General features: G+C 60.4%; 2 protein-coding genes across 11 annotated transcripts in view; one reads left to right on the top strand and one right to left on the bottom strand.

Moving 5' to 3' along the window:
* The first annotated feature begins 1874 nt into the window (after positions 1–1874).
* Positions 1875–7350, top strand: TMEM120A (transmembrane protein 120A). Of its 2 annotated transcripts, XM_086374438.1 has the most exons (12): positions 1875–2051; positions 3714–3832; positions 4045–4161; positions 5497–5556; positions 5746–5841; positions 5923–6012; positions 6208–6273; positions 6375–6436; positions 6541–6633; positions 6726–6790; positions 6866–6934; positions 7012–7350. In XM_086374438.1, exons 1-12 carry the CDS (start codon positions 1971–1973, stop codon positions 7123–7125), a joined length of 1032 nt encoding a protein of 343 aa, XP_086230564.1. In that variant the 5' UTR covers positions 1875–1970; the 3' UTR covers positions 7126–7350. The 2 variants fall into 2 exon arrangements, with proteins under 2 accessions (XP_086230564.1, XP_086230565.1); XM_086374439.1 differs by lacking the exons at positions 1875–2051; positions 3714–3832; positions 4045–4161 and adding an exon at positions 4599–4860.
* Positions 7351–7503: 153 nt separating this feature from the next.
* The window catches only part of POR (cytochrome p450 oxidoreductase), a 66733-nt gene continuing 54726 nt past the window's right edge, over positions 7504–19510 (bottom strand). For all 9 annotated transcript variants that reach the window (XM_086374433.1, XM_086374432.1, XM_086374431.1 and 6 more), the window contains 13 exons: positions 16272–16400; positions 14642–14791; positions 14091–14215; positions 13603–13692; positions 13200–13298; positions 12114–12230; positions 11892–12010; positions 9908–10089; positions 9643–9792; positions 9076–9346; positions 8852–8997; positions 8689–8774; positions 7504–7995 (listed from right to left, as the gene is read on the bottom strand). In XM_086374433.1, coding sequence (XP_086230559.1) covers positions 7851–7995; positions 8689–8774; positions 8852–8997; positions 9076–9346; positions 9643–9792; positions 9908–10089; positions 11892–12010; positions 12114–12230; positions 13200–13298; positions 13603–13692; positions 14091–14215; positions 14642–14791; positions 16272–16400 — 1809 coding nt within the window. In that variant the 3' untranslated portion in view covers positions 7504–7850. The remainder of the gene's footprint in view (positions 7996–8688; positions 8775–8851; positions 8998–9075; positions 9347–9642; positions 9793–9907; positions 10090–11891; positions 12011–12113; positions 12231–13199; positions 13299–13602; positions 13693–14090; positions 14216–14641; positions 14792–16271; positions 16401–19510) is intronic.

Raw genomic sequence — 19510 nt, forward strand, 5'->3', positions numbered from 1 at the left:
CAACAGAAGCCTATGCCCTCAAGCAGTGGCTTTTTGCCCAGGGGTAACTCACATGCTAGTAAAGTAATGCTCAAAATTCTCCAAGCCAGGCTTCAGCAATACGTGAACCATGAAATTCCTGATGTTCAAGCTGGTTTTAGAAAAGGCAGAGGAACCAGAGATCAAATTGCCAACATCCACTGGATCATGGAAAAAGCAAGAGAGTTCCAGAAAAACATCTATTTCTGCTTTATTGACTATGCCAAAGCTTTTGACTGTGTGCATCACAATAAACTGTGGAAAATTCTGAAAGAGATGGGAGTACCAGACCACCTGACCTGCTTCTTGAGAAATTTGTATGCAGGTCAGGAAGCAACAGTTAGAACTGGCCATGGAACAACAGACTGGTTCCAAATAGGAAAAGGAGTATGTCAAGGCTGTATATTGTCACCCTGTTTGTTTAACTTACATGCAGAGTACATCATGAGAAACGCTGGGCTGGAAGAAGCACAAGCTGGAATCAAGATTGCCGGGAGAAATATCAATAACCTCAGATATGCAGATGACACCACCCTTATGGCAGAAAATGAAGAGGAACTAAAAAGCCTCTTGACGAAAGTAAAAGTGGAGAGTGAAAAAGTTGGCTTAAAACTCAACATTCAGAAAACGAAGATCATGGCATCCAGTCCCATCACTTCATGGGAAATAGATGGGGAAATAGTGGAAACAGTGTCAGACTTTATTTTTCTGGGCTCCAAAATCACTGCAGATGGTGACTGCAGCCATGAAATTAAAAGACACTCCTTGGAAGGAAGGTTATGACCAACCTAGATAGCATATGGAAAAGCAGAGACATTACTTTGCCAACAAAGGTCCATCTAGTAAAGGCTATGGTTTTTCCATTGGTCATGTATGGATGTGAGAGTTGGACTGTGAAGAAAGCTGAGCGCCGAAGAATTGATGCTTTTGAACTGTGGTGTTGGAGAAGACTCTTGAGAGTCCCTTGGACTGCAAGGAGATCCACCCAGTCCATTCTGAAGGAGATCAGCCCTGGGATTTCTTTGGAAGGAATGATGCTGAAGCTGAAACTCCAGTACTTTGGCCACCTCATGCGAAGAGTTGATTCATTGGAAAAGACTGTGATGCTGGGAGGGATTGGGGGCAGGAGGAGAAGGGGACGACAGAAGATGAGATGGCTGGATGGCATCACTGACTCGATGGACATGAGTCTGAGTGAACTCCGGGAGTTGGTGATGGACAGGGAGGCCTGGCGTACTGGGATTCATGGGGTCGCGAAGAGTCGGACACGACTGAGCGACTGAACTGAACTGAAGGGCTTTTCAGGCAGTATAGGCTTTAGTGAGCACTTGAACTGGAGCGGAGCCTGGGATGGCTGCAGATCTGTGGCTTAGGCACCTCCTGGTAAGCAGGGCAGAGACACCGGCAAGTTTTCAGCAGGGACACGATAGGGATTGGTTTTAGGCAGGGTAGCCTGGTGTCTGTGTGAAGGGGCAGTAGCGGTGAACCTGGAGACAGGGAGACATAAAGAGGTCCTCGTAAAAATCCAAGCAAGAGAAGAGGCTCAGAATTGCCTCCCTGCCAAAGAGCAGCTTCCCCAGGCGGAAAGTGTTTGAGGCAGGATGCCCCCTCCCTGGGCCTTGGTTTACTCCCAGAGTGACCGGCAGGGACACTGCTGGCAGCACCACGCAATTGGCATCCCGCGTAGAGCCGCCCTCCACGCTACAGCGGCCGGGCCAGCGGCTCTCGGACCCTGTGGCCCCGCCCCAGGCCCAGCCCGGCCCCGGATTGGCTCTGGCGGGGGGCGGGGCCAGCGGGCTCGCGGCCCCAGGCTTTTCCCCATTGGTGGTAGCGGCGGCGCGAGCCCGGAAGCGGACGGGGGCGGAGGCGGCGGAGGCGGAGGTGCCTCGGGCCGGCCGGGGTTGCGGTGCTGTCCTCGACTCTTGGCTCCTCCGGCCCGCGGCCCGGCCGCAATGCATCCCCCGCCTCCGGGCCCGCTGGGCGACTGCCTGCGGGACTGGGAGGAGCTGCAGCAGGACTTCCACGGCATCCAGGTGAGCGCCAAGGCGGGCTCCCATTGGTTCCGAGCCATGTCTGTCTGGCTCGGAGTCAAGGGTCAGGTAGCCCCGGGTCGGGCTGCGGAAAGCTCGGGGTCAGGGTGGGGGACCCTGGTGTTGCTCCCGACGGCGGCGAGGCCCTGGGTCCCGGTGTCCCCGGTTGGACCCTCCTTTCGGCCTCAAATCAATGTCCGGCGGTGGTATCTTTCGCCCGCGCAGTCGCCGCGACACCGGAGTGACCCTACTGACCAGGGCAGACCTCCGGTCTCTCGTGAAGATCTCGGAAAGAGGCCCCGGCTCCGACCTAGTCCCCTCCCAGGAGAATCCGAGCTAACCAGGGCCAGTCTTGGGTCAATCACTGAGCAAACGCGCCATGGGCGCTGGCCGGGCCGGCCTTCCCCTCCCTCGGGCCGGGCGGTCTGGGCTGAATGTGGCTGGGGAGCAGGACGGGAGGCCGCGTGGCCTCGGTCCGGAGAAGTGGGATTTAGGTGAAGTCCCTGGATGGGGGCGAGGCCGGTCCTGGGTGCAGGACAGCTTCCAACCACACAGGACCACGTGGCTGCTGCAGAGAGTGAGGGGAAAGTGGGTGGGCGGGGCCCAGCCAAGAGACTTATGGGTGTGACAGGGGTGGGAGTCTCTCTGAGACCAGTGGAAGCCTGGCATAGCGGGGGTGGGTATTGTCTGGATCTGGCTGCTATGGGCCGCTGTGCTGTTCTGTGGACAGGCGGACAGGGGAGTGTGGTGGCTGGGGGTAGGCCGAGGTGGCCCCTCCTTGAGCGTGAGAAACAAACCCTAGCCAGGGTAGAGCCCAGGCCAGCTGGGCACTTGATCAGGCCTGTGCCTCTCTTGGACTGGTGCCAGCCCTTTCCTGTCCACATTGAGCCAGACTGCCCCCTGGCCTGTCCTGGCCAAGCCGCTATCATTCGTGCGTCTCCCCAGGGCCCTGAGCAGGGGAGACCCAGGCTCCCGAGCCTGGGCACCACTGTCCTGGCCTCAGCCCCTGCCTGACCTTCCTCACACTGCCCCTTGCCCCCCATCTCCAGGCTGCTCCTTCTCGAGACTCACCCCAGGGGGCAAAGTGCTCTGGGAAGCCCTGGGCCAAAGGTGCTGGGGGGAAGGGTAGAGGAATGGTCTAACAGCAAAAGGCCCAAGGGCTGAAGCCTGGTGACCTTTAACCCGGGAGGAAGATGCTGGGAGTGCCAGAGCAGCACTTATCTTGGACAACTTCAGCTTCCCTCTCCCTTGCAGGCTGTCTGGACGGGAGGCTCTGAGAAGGCCATGGATGGCTTTAGGCTGCCTGCTTGGTCCAGACTGTGGATCCGTGTGGGCTTAGAATGCAGACTCAGGATGGGCAGAGAGGGGTGCGAGCAACTAGTAGATGGGCTGAGACTAAGAAAACCTTCCGAGAACGTGTCTGTTTCTGGGGGCTAGGTGCTGGGGGGGGCTCCTGGGTTTGCCAGAAGAGCCCCATCTCCTTGCCTGCCTTGGAGAGAGAGGACCCTCGGGGCATTCCTGAGGCTGGCTCAGCTGGCTGCCTCCTTTCCTGCTGAGACCCTCCTGGGGAAGCCCTGGGCGAATCCGTGCCCCACCCCCTTCCCAGCAGGCTCTGGCTCGGGGGTCCCCTAGCCAGCCTGAGCCTTCCCCCTCCCTGGTCCCCAGGAGACCCACCGGCTGTACCGCCTGAAGCTGGAGGAGCTGACCAAGCTGCAGAACAGCTGTACTAGCTCCATCACTCGGCAGAAGAAGAGGCTCCAGGAGCTGGCCCTTGTCCTGAGGAAGTTAGGACCTGTCCCCCTACATGCTCCCCGCCCTCCCTTCTCATACCCCTGGCTGTGGACCGGGGGTGGGTGTTGGGCCTGATGGGGTAGGGAGCTGGCGCTGACTCCGAGGTGCCCCTGGGCACGGCTTCTCCCCTCTCTGGGCTGCGTCTGCTCCCCTGCCTCCCAGGGGTCGGGTGTTCTGACTCTGGCTTCTGCGGCCCCACCTGCAGATGCAAACCCTCCCTCCCGTCAGAGGCCGAGGAAGCCGCGCAGGAGTTGGAAAACCAGATCAAGGAGCGACAGGGCCTCTTTTTCGATATGGAGGCCTACTTGCCCAAGAAGAATGGGTGAGCCACCCCTCCCCCAAGCTCGGCTCACAGCCCTGTCTCCCTCTGCTTGGTTTCCTGGACCCAAGGGGGCCGTCAGACCCGGTCATCCCTCAGGGACAGCCTCAGTGACTGTGACAGCTCACTGTGATGATGGGCGCTTTGTGCGGGACGTACAGAGAATCGGGGAGACCACAGACAGGGGTGCCTCACCGCTTGGGAGGCCAGAGACAGCCTCTTGGGGTAGGTGACCCCTGGGCTGCGTCATGAAGGATAGAGGAGGTGGCCGGCCAGACCTGGAGAGGTGCAAACAGCAGGTGTCATGTCCAGAGCATAGGGTAGGAGGCGAAAGGTTGCAGAGAGACCAGCTCAGGAGCCAGCCTGTGGCGCTCCCCTCTGGCCCAGTGGGCAGGAGAGAGCGACAGCTCAGTTATGCATTTAGATCCGGGGCTCGGGGAAAACAGTCCAGCAGAGAGACTGCGGGGAGAAAGCCTGTCCCAGAAGGCAGGGGAGGGAGTGGCCCGCAGCCTGAGATCAGATGGCCCCCCCGGGGGCACGGTGGGGGCCGGACAGAGGTAACACTGAAGGGGAATGTTTCCTGGAAGTCCGGGTGACCTTGGAGAGAACCGCTTCCAGGAGGTGGGGCTGGAAAGGTGATATTGGGGATGACAGAGAGCCGAGGAGACAGCCAGGTTTAGGCCACGCTTGTGAAGCTTGGAGGTGAGTGGAAGGAGAAACCAGTGCCTGGAAACCAGTAACTAGAGCTTGTCGTGAGGGTTAAGGGGTCCTTCTGTTTGGGTGTGCGAGTTTGTACACAGGAAGGGCTTGAGCATCTCTACCTGCTCAGTGATGGGGCCTGCAGAGGGTGAGACCCAGGAGGGGTGCAGTGTGCACTGGAGGGAAGTCCCTGGGGTGGTGGGAAGGGGTGGTCTGGGAGGAGGGGCGTCCAGAGAGGAGGGTGGGGAGGCAGCAGGGATAATGTCACCTGCCTGAAGGTGACAGGGTGGAGGGTTTGGGGGAGGGTTGGCCAGGGCGCCACTGGGAATGGGAGAGGGAGGAGCTCGCAGCGAGGCGGAGAGGCAGCCTGGCCTCCAGTCCCAGTCCCCGCTGTGCCCTGTAACCTCTCCGCGGCCTCAGGCTGGTCCCTGAACCACCGTGAGCCCGGGCCTCGGGCTTGCGTGTGAACAGGAGCCCATACGGGTGCCGCTGCTCAGTACACGGCTGTGACTCTCAGATGAGAGGAGCTTGGATGGGGTGGGTGATGGCACCCTTCGGGGTTGGCAGGAGGTCACGGTGGGGTCGCGGGTGTGGGTGGCTGCAGTGGGCTTGGGGCTGAAGGCTACTCTCCTTCCCCAGGTTGTATCTGAGCCTGGTTCTGGGCAACGTCAACGTGACACTCCTGAGCAAGCAGGCTAAGTAATTTGTGGTCGCCACACTCCTCCCCCTGCAACCTCCCGCCCTGGGGCCCCTTCCAGCCTGCCCCAGCCTCCCTGGCTGAGCCTGGGGCTCGGGGGCCACTGCCCGATGGCACCCCAGGCAGCCCATCGGGAGGCCTGGCGGGGCCCCGCCAGCACCCCAGCCTGTCCCACGAGTGTGTCCCCCCAGGTTTGCCTACAAAGACGAGTACGAGAAGTTCAAGCTCTACCTCACCATCATCCTCATTCTCATCTCCTTCACCTGCCGCTTCCTCCTCAACTCCAGGTGGGTGTCCTGTGGGGGCGGGGCTGGCCTCCCGGACCCTCTCCAGGCGCCAGCACCCACCCTCCGCACCCCTGCCCACAGGGTGACAGACGCTGCCTTCAACTTCCTGCTGGTCTGGTATTACTGCACCCTGACCATCCGTGAGAGCATCCTCATCAACAACGGCTCCCGGTGGGCGAGGACGGGGCCCCGCCCCCAGGGTGGGGGGGCGCCCCTGGAGCTGCCCTGCAAAGTGGGGGGCAGTGGGGGAGCCATGGCTGAGAAGCAGGGGGTACTGGCTCCTGCCCACTGCAGCCCCGCTTCCTGCCCCCCGAGCCCTGATCCTGGGGCTGAGGGGACAGGGGTGACGGCGGCTCCCTCACGCAGGATCAAAGGCTGGTGGGTCTTCCATCACTACGTGTCCACGTTCCTGTCGGGAGTCATGCTGACATGGTGAGCGGGTCGGCTTGGTCCCCGGGCCTCGGGGGAGCGAGGGGCAGGGAGAAGGGGGGCGTCCCTGAGCCCCCACCCTGCCCTCTGCTCTCTGCTCTCAGGCCCGACGGCCTCATGTACCAGAAGTTCCGGAACCAGTTCCTGTCCTTCTCCATGTACCAGAGTGAGTGTCTCTGAGGTCCCAGCTCTGCTTAGGACTCGTCCCCAAGGAAGGGCAGGCCCGGGCTTGGGGCTGCGGCCCAGTCCTGACGCCCCGCCCCCCGCCAGGTTTCGTGCAGTTCCTCCAGTATTACTACCAGAGCGGCTGTCTGTACCGCCTGCGTGCCCTGGGCGAGCGGCACACCATGGACCTCACTGTGGGTGAGTCAGACGAGGCTGCCCTACCCTGCCGTCCTTGCCTCTGGCCCGGGCTCTGAGTGACGGGTCCTCTCTGCCCCGCTGTGCTCCTGCAGAGGGCTTCCAGTCCTGGATGTGGCGGGGCCTCACCTTCCTGCTGCCCTTCCTCTTTTTCGGACACGTAAGTTGTACCCGAGCCCCCGTCCACCTGGCTGTCTCGAGCAGGGACCGTGTGTAAGAGCCCCCTCCCTCCCAGTTCTGGCAGCTTTTTAACGCGCTGACGTTGTTCAACCTGGCCCGGGACCCCGAGTGCAAGGAGTGGCAGGTGAGCCGGGCCCCCGCCTGGGGAGGATGCAGGAAGGGCTGGCCCGGCTCCCATCCTGACCCCGATTGCTCCCCCAGGTGCTCATGTGCGGCTTCCCCTTCCTCCTCCTCTTCCTTGGCAATTTCTTCACCACCCTGCGGGTCGTGCACCAGAAATTCCACAACCAGCTGCATGGGAGCAAGAAAGAATGAGGCTGGGCCCTCCCTGCCCAACAGCACCCCCGGCCCGGAACGGGCTTTTGAACCTCTGTGTGGAGGGGGTGGGGGCTCCCCGTGTCCGAGAGGGTCTCATCTGCCCTCCCCTGGGTTTTGTGGGCTCTGTGGGCCCTGAAGGCGTTGCTGGAGAGGAGGACCTGGGCCTGTGTCCCCGCCCCTGGGAGCTGGGCACCAGTGGCCTGAATAAAGGAAGACAGCTCAGAGAGCCTGTGTGTGTGCTCCTGTGGGTGAGATGGGCTTGGGGGGCCTGTCCCGCCACCACTCGGGACCTGGGGGCCCCCGAGGTGTCTCTGGGGTCTGAGCTAAGGAGACCCAGGTGGAGGCCTCAGATCTGTGCAAGCACTGCCGGGCAAATACAGAAAACAGAACTTTATTCCAAGGGCCAGAGGTTATTTAAAATTATTTACACTCATCGAAAATCACAGGAAGGGGCCAGGCCTCATCAGCTGAGAGGCGGACCCCTGTGTTCAGCCACTGAGGGTCCCGAGGCACTCACACACCTCAGCCCGTGACCCTCGGCCGCGCCCCCTGGGCTGACTGGAGGGCACGGCTTGGGCTGGGAGCAGCCTCTGTCCTGGGCCTGCCTCCGGGGCCACACCCGGCAGAGCCACCCAGGAGACCCAGCAGAAGGGAGTGAGGCGCGAGATTACATGATGGGGAGGAAAGTCTGTAGGGCATGAGCGGCGGAGCAGGGGGGCGGCCTAGCTCCATACGTCCAGGGAGTAGCGGCCCTTGGTCATCAGCTTCTTGACGTAGTCCACGGCCTGGGCGTGCTCCATGGCCCCCTGCTCGGCCACGATGTCGTAGAAGGTGTTCTGCACGTCCCTCGCCATGTTCCGAGCGTCCCTGCGCGCAGAAGGGAGGCGGCACTGGGGGAGGGCCCTCCACGGGCAGGCCAGCCCCCAACCCCGGCCTCTGCTGCACACACCACCCCTCGTCTGCTCCACCCACCCCCCGCCCCACTCACACCCCCCACTCACCCCCCGGCCTCTGCCCCCCTCACCCCCTCCTGCCCCACTCACCTCCCCTCCTGCCCCTCTCACCCCCCATCTCTGCCCCCCTCACCCCTCTTCTGCCCCCCATCACCCCCGGCCTCCCTCACCCCATGTCTCTGCCCCCCACCCCCTCCTGCCCCCTCACTCCCCTGCCCCCGTCACCCCCTCCTCTGCCCCCTCACCCCCCCACTCACCCCCAATCCACCCCACTCACCCCCTCCTCTGCCCCACTCACCCCTCCTGCCCCCCACCCCCTCCTCTGCCCCCTCACCCCCCCATCCGCCCCACTCACCCCCCCATCCGCCCCACTCACCCCTCCTGCCCCCACACCCCCTCCTCTGCCCCCTCCCCCCCATCCGCCCCACTCACCCCCCCATCCGCCCCACTCACCCCCAATCCACCCCACTCACCCCCTCCTCTGCCCCACTCACCCCTCCTGCCCCCCACCCCCCCTCTGCCCCCTCCCCCCCATCCGCCCCACTCACCCCCCCCATCCGCCCCACTCACCCCTCCTGCCCCCCTCAGGCGCCCACCCTCCACTCACCCGCACACGTAGATGTGGGCGCCCCCCTCGTGGATGAGTTTCCACAGGTGCTCCTTGTCCTTCTTGAGTAAGTGCTGCACGTATACCTGAGGGCGGGGCTGCCTGTGAGGGAGGCCGGTCGCCCCCTGCACCCCACCACCCCAGGGCCTGCCCCCGGCCTCACCTTCTGCGGCTGCTCCCGAGAGAAGGCCACGTTGAGCTGGGTGAGGGCGCCGTCCTTGTGGAAACCGGCCAGCTCCTCGCGGTACAGGTAGTCCTCGTCAGAGCGCCGGCAGCCGTAGTAGAGCAGCGTCTCGCCCACCTCCTTGCCTGGGGCGAGGGTGGCCAGGTGAGCGAGGGACCCAGGCCCGGCCCCCTGCCCGGAGCCCGCCCAGGCCACACACTCACCCTGCTGCCTCAGCCACGCCCGCTCCTGGATGAAGCCTATGAAGGGGGCGACCCCGGTGCCGGGGCCCACCATGATAACGGGCGTGGTGGCCTTGAAGGGCAAGCGGAACTGGGACTTGCGCACGTACATGGGCACCAGGGCCCGGCCACCGTTCTCCCCGGCCGGCTCCTTGGCCCGCAACCAGCTGGTGGCCACGCCCTTGTTGATGCGGCCCGTCTTGGTTTCGTACTCCACGGCCACGGCACAGATGTGCACGGAGTTGGGGTGGACCTAGGGGTGTGCAGGGGTGAGCATGGCTGTGCCCGGGGTCCTTCCCTCCTGCCACCCACCCCGTCACGGGGTCCCTGCTCAAGGCCCCTTCCTGGCGGCCAGCCTGACTGGCTCTTGGCACCAGGGCTGGAGGGCAGGGTGCGATCTTACGGTCCAGCCTTCTGGATACACAGCCCGGGAGTCTTGAGCAAAGTGCCCGCGGATGTGGGGCAGAGCTGGGGCTGCGGCCCAGGGACCTGGGGCTCTCTGAGGAGCCAACATTGTCTTCTCTACGGGGGCGGGCCCAGAGCCCCCACCTTGGAGGATGAGGCGATGGAGTAGTAGCGGGCCTGGAGACGAGGCAGCAGCTCGCACAGGTGGTCGATGGGGGGCCGCAGGGACGGGTAGTCCTGCAGGATGGCCAGGATGTGCCGCCGAGCCTCCAGCACCCACCTCAGGTATAGCTCCTGGGAACACAGACGTGGGTAAGACGGCAAGCAGCCCAGGGGCCCAGGCAGCTCGGGGGAAGGCCGGGCCGGGGAGCTGGCACTCTGGGTGCTCGGGCGCCGGGGGCAGGCCCACCTTGCCCTCGCCTGACGAGGAGGCCATCTTGCGCAGCTGCTCGTGCTCGGCGGGCTCCGAGGCGTACTGCGCCAGCTCGTAGAGCACGTTGGTGCGTGGCGGGTTGGTGATGTCCAGGTAGTAGGTGAGGGCCGTGCGGTAGGAGGTGGGGCAGGGGAAGGGGTGCTTCTTGTTGGACTCCTCTGCAAGGAGAGGGCAGCAGGGTTCGGGGTGAGGGGCCACCCCAGGGCTGGTGGGGTGCCACAGGGAAGGGGTGGGCCAAGCCTCGGTGGGCGGGAACCAAGACCAGCTCTCTTGGGGTCTTCCTTGGGTTTGGGGCAAGGCCTGAGGCGCCTGGCTGCTGGACAGCCAGTCTCATCAGAGGCAGGACGCTGCTGGGGGCGGCCTGTCACTGTCCCCATCCAGGACGGTCACTGCTCAGAGAGGGCGGCCAAGGGGGAGCGCCCCGGTGGGGCCTGCCTGCCTGCGGGTTGGACCTGATCCACCGTGGGGGCTCCAGGCTCTGATGGTGAGATGCCAATACCGGGCCTTCGGCTGTGATGACAGGGCCCCTCCAGCTCAGGTTTTATTCTTGGACACAAGCAGAGGCTGGTGCATGCCACACCCACATGCCAAGCTTTTGGGGTGGCATCTTGTACACTCAGGTGCTCCGCCAGCCCTTGCTGAGGGGCTTCCACTGCCACAGTCAACAGGCCGGCTTTCCTGACACCTCCCCACGGCCAGGCCAGAGCAGGGCTGGACCCAGGGGTGACTCCACCTCCTAGAGGCACGACCGCAGGGGTGTTGACTCCTGTGCACCAACGAGCCCCAGAGAAGCACAAGGCTGCCAAGCCACCCAGAGAGGAGAGGGCCTGGCCCAGGACAGCTCAGCCTTGAGGGCTGAGGGCCTAGCTTTGGGGGAAGGGTTGAACTCCTTACTGAAGCACGACCTACATACAGTGTACAAGTCACACGAGCAGAGCTTGATGGATTTTCGCGAACTGAACGCCATTGTGTACCCAGTGCCCACATCAAGCAGCAGGTGTTCCCCGCACCCAGGCACCCTCTTGTGTGGGCTCAGGAATGGGGGCTCAGGCCTCGCACCACAGGGCAGATGTGGGCGCGCCTTCTGAAGTCCCACTTCTGCCTCACGTTCTGAGCCTCCGCAGCCCCCTCTCAGAGCAGCCCCTGGCAGAGAAGGGCCCCCACCACGGGAGCTCAGGCACTCCTGGGAGAGAGTGAGCCCTGACAACACCCCCACCGCCAGAGAGGTGCTGCTTCAGACGGCACAAGGCCTCCCCCGCCCCCACCAGTGAGAGGAAGAAGACCCGTCCACGGCCCACGGGCCAGCAGGTCCCCTGCCAGCAAGAGGAATTCCGCTGCAGACCAGCCCCCTTTCCTGTCCTCTCAAGGCCGACTCTGGAGCCTTGAGAGGTGAGGAGGAGCAGCCCAGGCTCGGATCACCAAGGACACACGTGGGCGAGTGGGACAGGGCCAGGCCGAGGTGGGCCCCAGGTTGGTGGACGGTGCGGGGCGCTGGGGGGCAGGGTCACAGTCAGAGGCTCAGGCTGGGGGTGCAGGCTGAGCACCCTCAGTGCACCTAGAGGCTGTCAGGATTGCTGCCTCAGACCCCTGTGCACAGGTGAGGAGACCCTGGAGCTGGAGGGGCCTGCGGTGGCTGGCTGTGGCTCTCTTCCCCACAGGACATGGGGCTGCATGGACAGCTGGGCCTGGCTCTGTCTTCAGGCCCCTATTCCCTCAAGGGGGTATGGCAGCAAGGGGATGGGGAGCCCCAAAAGGGAGCCTGCCAGACCCTACAGCTGCCTTCTCCCCCTGCCTCCCGGTTTGCTCTGCAACTTGCCCCTCGGGTCTTGGGTATGAGGGCTTCCAGGATACCAGATTTTAGGTCTAAGCAGAAACTCAACCTCTGGGCCTTTCCAGGGGGCCCATTCCCACCAGCGCCCTCAGGCCCAGGTAGGGGGGAGGCCTGGGACCCAGGACTCACCATCAAGGTTGTTCAGGGACATGATGATGTCCAAGTCGGCACCCAGGATCTCGCCAAGCTGGTTCACCAGGGCAGAGTCATTAGCCGGATAAACAGCCACATGGTCCCCAGACTCATACCTGGGGGTGATGCGAGGCTCAGGGGGAGGGTGGAGGGCAGCTCTGTGTGGGAACAGGAGGCCTGGGTGAAAGCTTTGGGGAAGGGCGTGGTGGCAGCTGGTACCTGATTTTGGAGTCCGAGATGTCTAATTCCAGGTGCATGAGGTGCCGCTCGGTTCCCTGGTTCAGCTTCCGGTTGGTGGTGACAACAGCCAGGAATGGGTTCTTGGCGTCGAAGGGGCTGGGTGGGGCGAGCAGTGCAATGACTGGCTAGGCCTCTGGTCTGAATCTCCACACCCTCAAGGACCCTCCCGACCACACAGAACACGGGGAACCTCAAAGCTGGCCTCCTGGGTCATGAGAAAGCCTCTCCAATGAGGTAAAGGGCTTTCCCGCCCCCGCCAGAGTGGTGCTCCCGGCACCCGCAAGGGGGCAGAGCCGGGTTATCAGCGTCCCTGTCTGCAGACAGAAACTGAGGCTGGTCTGAAACCTGGGGGACCCTCCGCACCTGGTACCCACTGGTGGGCAGAGCACAGGAGGGCCTGGCCCAAGAAGGTGGTTCCGTAAGACAGAGGAAGGGCCTGGGTCCTGAGTGACTAGCCAGGGCTGCACAGGACAGGCTTTCCCACCGGGAAGTCACTGAAATGTGCTGTCGGCCGCAACCGCAGTGGCTGCCTAGAGTGGGGCTGCTGGAGGGTGAAGGAGGACGTTCCTGGGCGGCTCAAGGTGTCTGGGTGGGGCCCAGGTGCAAGTCAGGGGCCCCAGAGAGGAGCACTTAGGACAAAAAAGTCCAAATATGGAGGCAGATTTGAAGGAAATGAGCCCTCTGGCCAAAGTTCAGCCTAGACCCAGAGCTGAACTTGCTACGTCCTGGTCCAGGAAGTGGTGGTCACCACCCCACTGGATATTTAACAGGCAAATGAAGTACAAACTGAGCAGGTGCCAGTCTCCCTGAGGCCACGCTCTGGACCAAAGGACCACCAAGAGGGGAGGGGTCCCCAGGGCCCTGGGCTCAGAGCAGCCTCCCATCTCTCTGCTCCGGGCCTTGTGCCCTCCTCTGGGGCGGATATGGACATGTGTGTGGCCCTGGCCAGGCCCCTTCCCAATGGAGGGAACGAGGAAGCCCATGGGATGGGGCCCGGCAGGAAAGGCCTTGTGGAGACATACAGAATGGCCAGCCATCTGGGCCCCAGCCACGCTCTCGACTCACGGTTTCTGGTTCTCGTAGCTCTTCAGGCGGCCCATCTCGCCCGTGTACACCTTGGCCATGTCCATGTCTGTGTGGACCATGAGTTCGTACTGGCGAATGCTGGAAGGGGGAGACCCAGGGTGAAGCTGAGGGCTGGGAGGGTCCCCAGGAGGGAGTGAGGCTGTGAGACCATGGGGCACGCCTGAGGGATCCGGGGCCAGGCGTGACCCACGAGGAAGGAGATGTGTGAGTGTGGGGCAGGCAGGAGAGGTGAGGCAGCCGGGCTAGTAGGCCCGAGGAGGCCGGGAAGCCCACCCTGACCCTTGCGTGCGGGTCCCCTTCCACACCCCGACTGAGCCTCCCCCAGCCCCACTGCGCCCACCGGGCCGGTGCCCCACCCATGGCCCCAGCTGTATGCACTCACCTGGACTCCTCTCCAGTGGCTTCCACCCCGAAGTGCTCGCACACGGCCGGCCAGAACTGCTCTCGCCATGTGATGAAGTCCTCCTCCAGGCTGTGGACCAGAGGGGATGAACCCGGGGCCAGATGGGGCTGCCAGGCCAGGCTTAGACCCTCTGTCCCCTGGCTCCCCCTCAAGCTCGAGGGTTCATTTCACACCAGCCCGCCCAGTGATGTAACCCAGGGCATCAGGAAGTGTCCAGAGGGTCTGCAGTAACCATGGGCAGCCCTGTCTGAGCTGGGTGAGCCGGGAGGGTGTGGACAAGCAAAGAAGGCGGGCCTGGTGATGGGGGCTGGCCTTCCCTCTCCGTGGTGAGGCAGGTCACAGGGGTGCGCGGACACTAAGGCTCTGCCCTGCCCTCCTGGGCCCCGGCCAGCCTGAATCTGGGGCTCCTGACACTCGACAGCCTGGGTGGGGGTTGAGGGTGGGGCTCAGGGTGGGGGGGCACTCACTTCCCGTCATCGTCGCCCAGCCCCAGATCAAAGATTCGCTGGGCCCCGAGCTGTTCCAGCCGCTTGTCCACGTACTTGCCCATGGCGTTGAAATGCTCGTATGTCTTGTTCCCAAGGGCAAACACCTGTGTGGATGAGGGGCCAGGGTCAGCAGGTCCGGCCAGACACCTTGTACGGGGAGGCCCCGGAGCGGATTTGTTTCATGGACCCACAGCTCAGGCTCCTCCATGACCACTTGGCCTGGACCCTGGCAGCTGCAGGGTGTTCACCCCACCTGATCCCTTGCCCGGCCGAATCCTGGTCAGCCCACTCCTCCTTTCTTGCCTTTTGTCTCTAGAAGCTAATGCCCCTGGGCACGGTGGGGCTGGGACAGGGGAAAAGGGCTCTTAGTGCCGGGCTGGGCGGGAGAGGGTCACCGCGTGAGCCCTTCCCGGGATTCCCACCTACAAGCTCCCTGCCAGGCCTGGGCTCTGCAGATCGAGGTGAGAACTGGAGGTGTCCTCTTGGACACGAGCTTCTGGAGGTCGCACGAGCCCACACGGGTGACTCACCGCGTACTTGACCCCAGAGAGGTCCACGTCCGTCTCCTGGAGCCAGTCGTAGAAGTCCTGGGCATTGTCGGTGGGGTCCCCCTCGCCGTAGGTGGCCATGCAGAATATGGCCAGGGCTTTCTCAATCTCTGGTAGGCTGCTCAGGTCGGCCTGGGGGAACAAAGACAGGGCCAGGCCAAGTGACCATGACTAAGCTGGCTCCCAAGTGCAGACGGGTGAGTTCTGGGCTCAGGTGAACGGAGTGCATCTCAAGAATGAAGAGACAGCAGGCCCAGAAGAGCATGGCGAGGGCCTGGGTGTGGACAGCAGCAGCTGGGTTCCAGGCCAGGAGTGGGCACGTGGAACACGTTGCCACCTCTGGGGCACCTCAGCACCCTACGGAGTCCCGGGGGGCCTGAGTTCATGTGATTCCTAACCAACTGTCTGTCAACTCGAAACCCAGGTCCTAAGACAGAGGGATAGTGGTGCCATCCCCAAGACTGAAGGGGGCGTGTGTGTGGAGTAGGCGGGGGCCGGTTTGGTTAAGGTGAAGGAGGGGCACAGGTGGGAAGCAGCTGGCACTCAGAAGACAGGGCTTCTCAGGGGAAGTTCATTCATCACGTTGGAGCCCACGTGATGACTGGCAATGACCCTGTGGGGAGAAGCAGGAAGGCGCTCCCTGGGGCGTCTTCCCAGGACTAGCTGCTTTGTCAGCCCCGCCTCTCCTGGGGCCTAAGGACCACTCCCCTTTCTCTGCCCACCGTGTCCCCTGGGGCCAACGGCATGGGCGTCCCAGTGAGCAGACTGCTGGATGTTTCCTGCAGTCTGGAGAGCTATGACCGGGGAAGGAGCCAGTGCTGGGAGGAGCGTGAGCAGGGTGAGTTGGCCCCCACGGCCTCAGAGACAGGCTGGGTGTGGCTGGGGCCAGGAGGGGGGGACTAAGTCCTGCAGACAGCACTGTGTGGGCCCAAAGGAGCCACGTGCCGAGGACAGCTGAAGGAGGAGATGGGGGAGGGGGGATCCTATAGCCCCAAATGGGGGCTTTCCCCTCAATCCCCGGGCTCTCCTGGGCCCTCCCCAAGCCCAGACACATGAGTTTACAGCCTCCATGCAAAGCTGAGCTGCACGGTTCCTAGAGATGGCTCGTCCAATACCCTCACCTCTCCCTGTAGACGAGGCCCCCCAGTGAGGGGCTGGGCCAGGTCCCCCAGGCAGTCGGGGGAGCAGGGTTAGAGTCCAGAACCCGCCCCCCCCGGCTCCTGAGTCCGGCTCCCCCGACACTGCAGTCCAGGAGAGGGGGTTTGAGGAAACACAAGAGACAGTTCCTCTCCTGACCTACCGAGACCCTGTCATCTTTTAAGCCACACCCAATGCACGAGGTGCCCGGGTCCCTTCTGTGGGCACCTGCCCAGCGCTCATAGAGCCTGCAGCGTGGAGAGCCGGGCAGGCAGCGCACATGCACACACCTGGGCCAGGGGTTCTTTATGTCTGGAGGCCGCCTGGCTGCTGGGACAAATGACAAGAGGTGCCCAATCCCGCCTGTCCCTTTGCCTAACTCTGCCCTCGTGTCTCCACGATCCAGATACGCCTGCCTTAACACCCTGGACCGCACTGCGCGGGAGGAAGGGGCCGGGGCGTGGCGGGCACTCACCAGGTCATACTCCTCGGGGTCAGCTGCCATGCCCCGCATCCCATAGCGGTGGGCGTCCTTGGACAGGCGGTTGGCAAACTCCTCAGCAGTCCCCGTCTGGGAGCCGTAGAACACGATGATGTTCCTGCCCTAGGGATGGCCGGACACATGGGGGTCAGTGAGGGGCCAAGAGCCACAGGCTTCACCGGAGACTCAAGGTGACCACAGGGGCAGGCAGGTCCCTAAGGATACCCTCTTTCTTTCCTCCTTCAGGTCTTTTCTAAGTCACCTTGGGCCAGCATCTCACTACCACAGCCACTGTGGCGGGTGGGGTCAGAGGCCACCCAGCCGGCTCCAGCTGAAGCCACCAAGGTAATCCAATACACACAGCTGCTCAAAGTCACACTGTGGACAGATCTTTACATAACACTTGAAAACAGCAGAAATAAAGTTCAGTAAAAAACAAGAAAAAATACACTTATAGTGACCAAAGACTATGTATAGCGTAATCCAATTTTGTTACATATCCACCCGACATGTGTGTGCACAGTCTATACACATTCATGCAGAAAGGAAAAAGAGCATGAAATATACCAAGAGTCTCTAAGTGGGAAAATATGGGTGAGTTTTCCTGGATGTTTGCAAAAGTAATCACACATGCTTTATAAAAACCTAGACAGTGGGGGGAGGTACCCCATCTAGACTGGCCCACAGGCTCTGACTCCGCCCCCCTCCCACAGCGCCCTCCGCAGCAGCTCTGGAAAAGCCCCAACTCCATCCCCCAGACGCCCTGCAGTCAGGGAGGCAGCAAACTGGTCCAGCCAATGGGATGCACCCTGCAAGATGCGGAAGGTGGAAGCGAGGCACAGGCCACCTTCCGGTCAGTCCCTTTCTGCAGACCTCAGCAGCAGGCCTTCCAGCGGCCAAACTGCCTGGAGGGTCTCTGGTCTGGCATCGAGCCCTGACTGACAGGTGCGGGTGACGACAATAAAACGCAGGGGTTACAACTGCTGTGAAGTGCTCCCATACCTTTTTCATTTCCTGAATTTTCTTACAAATCATTTCCAAATCATTTAAAAATGTATTTTAAAATGATGCTTATGATATCAAGGAAAGGAAGGTAAACCTGATATAAAACAGTAGTTACGGTAGCATCAAAATATATAAAGAACCTAGAAATAAGCCAAACAAGAAACACGACAGAAGCCACCGAGTGACAAGGGGCTTCCCAGGCGGCTCAGTGGCGAAGAATCCGCCTGCCAACGCAGAAGCTGCAGGAGGCTCAGCTGTGATCCCTGGGTCAGGAAGGTCCCCTGGAGAAGGGAATGTCTACCCACTCCAGTATTCTTGCCTGGGAAACCCCATGGACAGACAGCCTGGTGGGCTACAGTCCAGGGGGTCGCAGACAAGTCAGGTATGACCTAGCGACTGAAGAGCAACAACAACTACTCAGTGACGGAGGGCCCCGCTGAACGGAAAGACCTCTGCTTCTCACAGAGATTTGACAGCAGGATGCTGGGCCTCCACCCACGATACAGAAATAACGCGATCCTAATAAAAACTGCAACAGCTCTTTTTTTTCATCAACAACATGATCCTAAAAATCTTGTAGCAAAGTAAGTATGAACCCATTGCTGCAATATCATTTGGCAGCAGAAAGGAAAGAAGTGCTGGCACTTGCTACAGCACAGGCGAACCCTGAAGACACTAAGCTCAGTGGAAGAGGCCACCAAGGGCCAGGTACTGCTTCCACTCACGTGGAAGGCCCAGCACAGGCAGCTCCACAGAGACAGCAGATGAACGTCGCTCAGGGCTCAGGGTGGGGAACTGGAATGACTCCTAATCGTAAAGTGTTTCTTTTGGGTAAGATGAAAATGTTCTGAAATTGACTGTGGTGATGGTTCGTGCAACTGAGAATACACTAAAAAACCACTGGTGTGTAAGCTTTAAATTGGAGAACTGTATGGGATATGAATTAAATCCCAATAAAACTGTTATCCCAAATAAGTGAATATACATGAAGTAAAAGCTAGGAAAGTGAAAAATAAGAGTGATGGGGAGAGGGAGGGAGTGCTTAGTGCTACAGATATTAAAACAAGTTATAACAGTATGATATTGTTTATATACAAACAGCTGGATCAAAGTATCAGAATAGGAAAATGTAGAAATAGACTCAAATACCAATGAAAATTACATTTATGACCAAACTAGTGGGGAAAAGATGGACTTCATTACATGGAATTTAGACAGCTGAGTAAAAACGTGTTGGACCCAAACCTTACATCTTACACCAGGATAAATTCCCAACAGACTGAATTTTAAATATGGAAAACAGAAATCATAAAGATACAAGAGAAAACATGGAAGAATTGTTTTATCTCTTTAGAGTGGGGAAGCCTTTCACATGATGACTCAAAGTCCAGTAGTCATAGAAAAGTAAAACGGACTATGGAATTTTTAAAACAAACACACAGTAAGCTGAGTGACACACAAACTATCAACTGGGAAAAATATTTTTAAGTCATATCACAGACAAGGGGTTAACTTCCCTAATAATTTTAAGGAATTTCTTGAGAAAGATCAATCCCAACAGAAAAGTGGGCAAAAGAGCTGAACAAAGAATCTATTAAAAAAGAAAAAATAAAAGCCATCCCATAACATGAGAATTTGCTTTAATTCATAGAGAAAATGCAAATTAGAACTGCAGAGATAAATCTTTTTTTTAACCTAGAAAATGGGCAAAACCCCAAACTCTGGTAGTGGACTCTGTTGGCAAAGCTGTGGGGGAACAGACTTTCTCACACCTGCTAGTGACTGTGAACCCTGTGGGGTGGGGTGCAATTTGGCAGCTTCTATCACAAACACGTGTACCTTCTGATTCAACAATTCCGCATCCGGGACCGTATTTGCAAATATGCAAACTGATCTACATGGTCACAGTGGCTCTCTCTGTAAGAGCTATACGAAAGTCATTCTGTCGTGTCCGACTCTTGGTGACCCTATGGACTATACCGTCCATGGAATTCTCCAGGCCCGAATACTGGAGAGGGTAGCCTTTCCCTTCTGCAGGGGATCTTCCCAACCCAGGGATTGAACCAAGTCTCCCGCGTTGCGGGTGGATTCTTCACCAGCTGAGCCACAGGGGAAGCACAAGGGAAGTCATGAAGGAAGAGCTAAAGATGAGCAATATTCCAAACACCCATCAACAAGGCAGCATCGAAGCAAATTATAGTACTTGTGGCCACGAGTGGAATCATTAT

This window comes from Bos grunniens, chromosome 25 (genome assembly GCF_055505025.1).
Source record: "Bos grunniens cultivar Pamir isolate PY7600 chromosome 25, Bosgru_T2T1.0, whole genome shotgun sequence".
Lineage (NCBI taxonomy): Eukaryota > Metazoa > Chordata > Mammalia > Artiodactyla > Bovidae > Bos > Bos grunniens.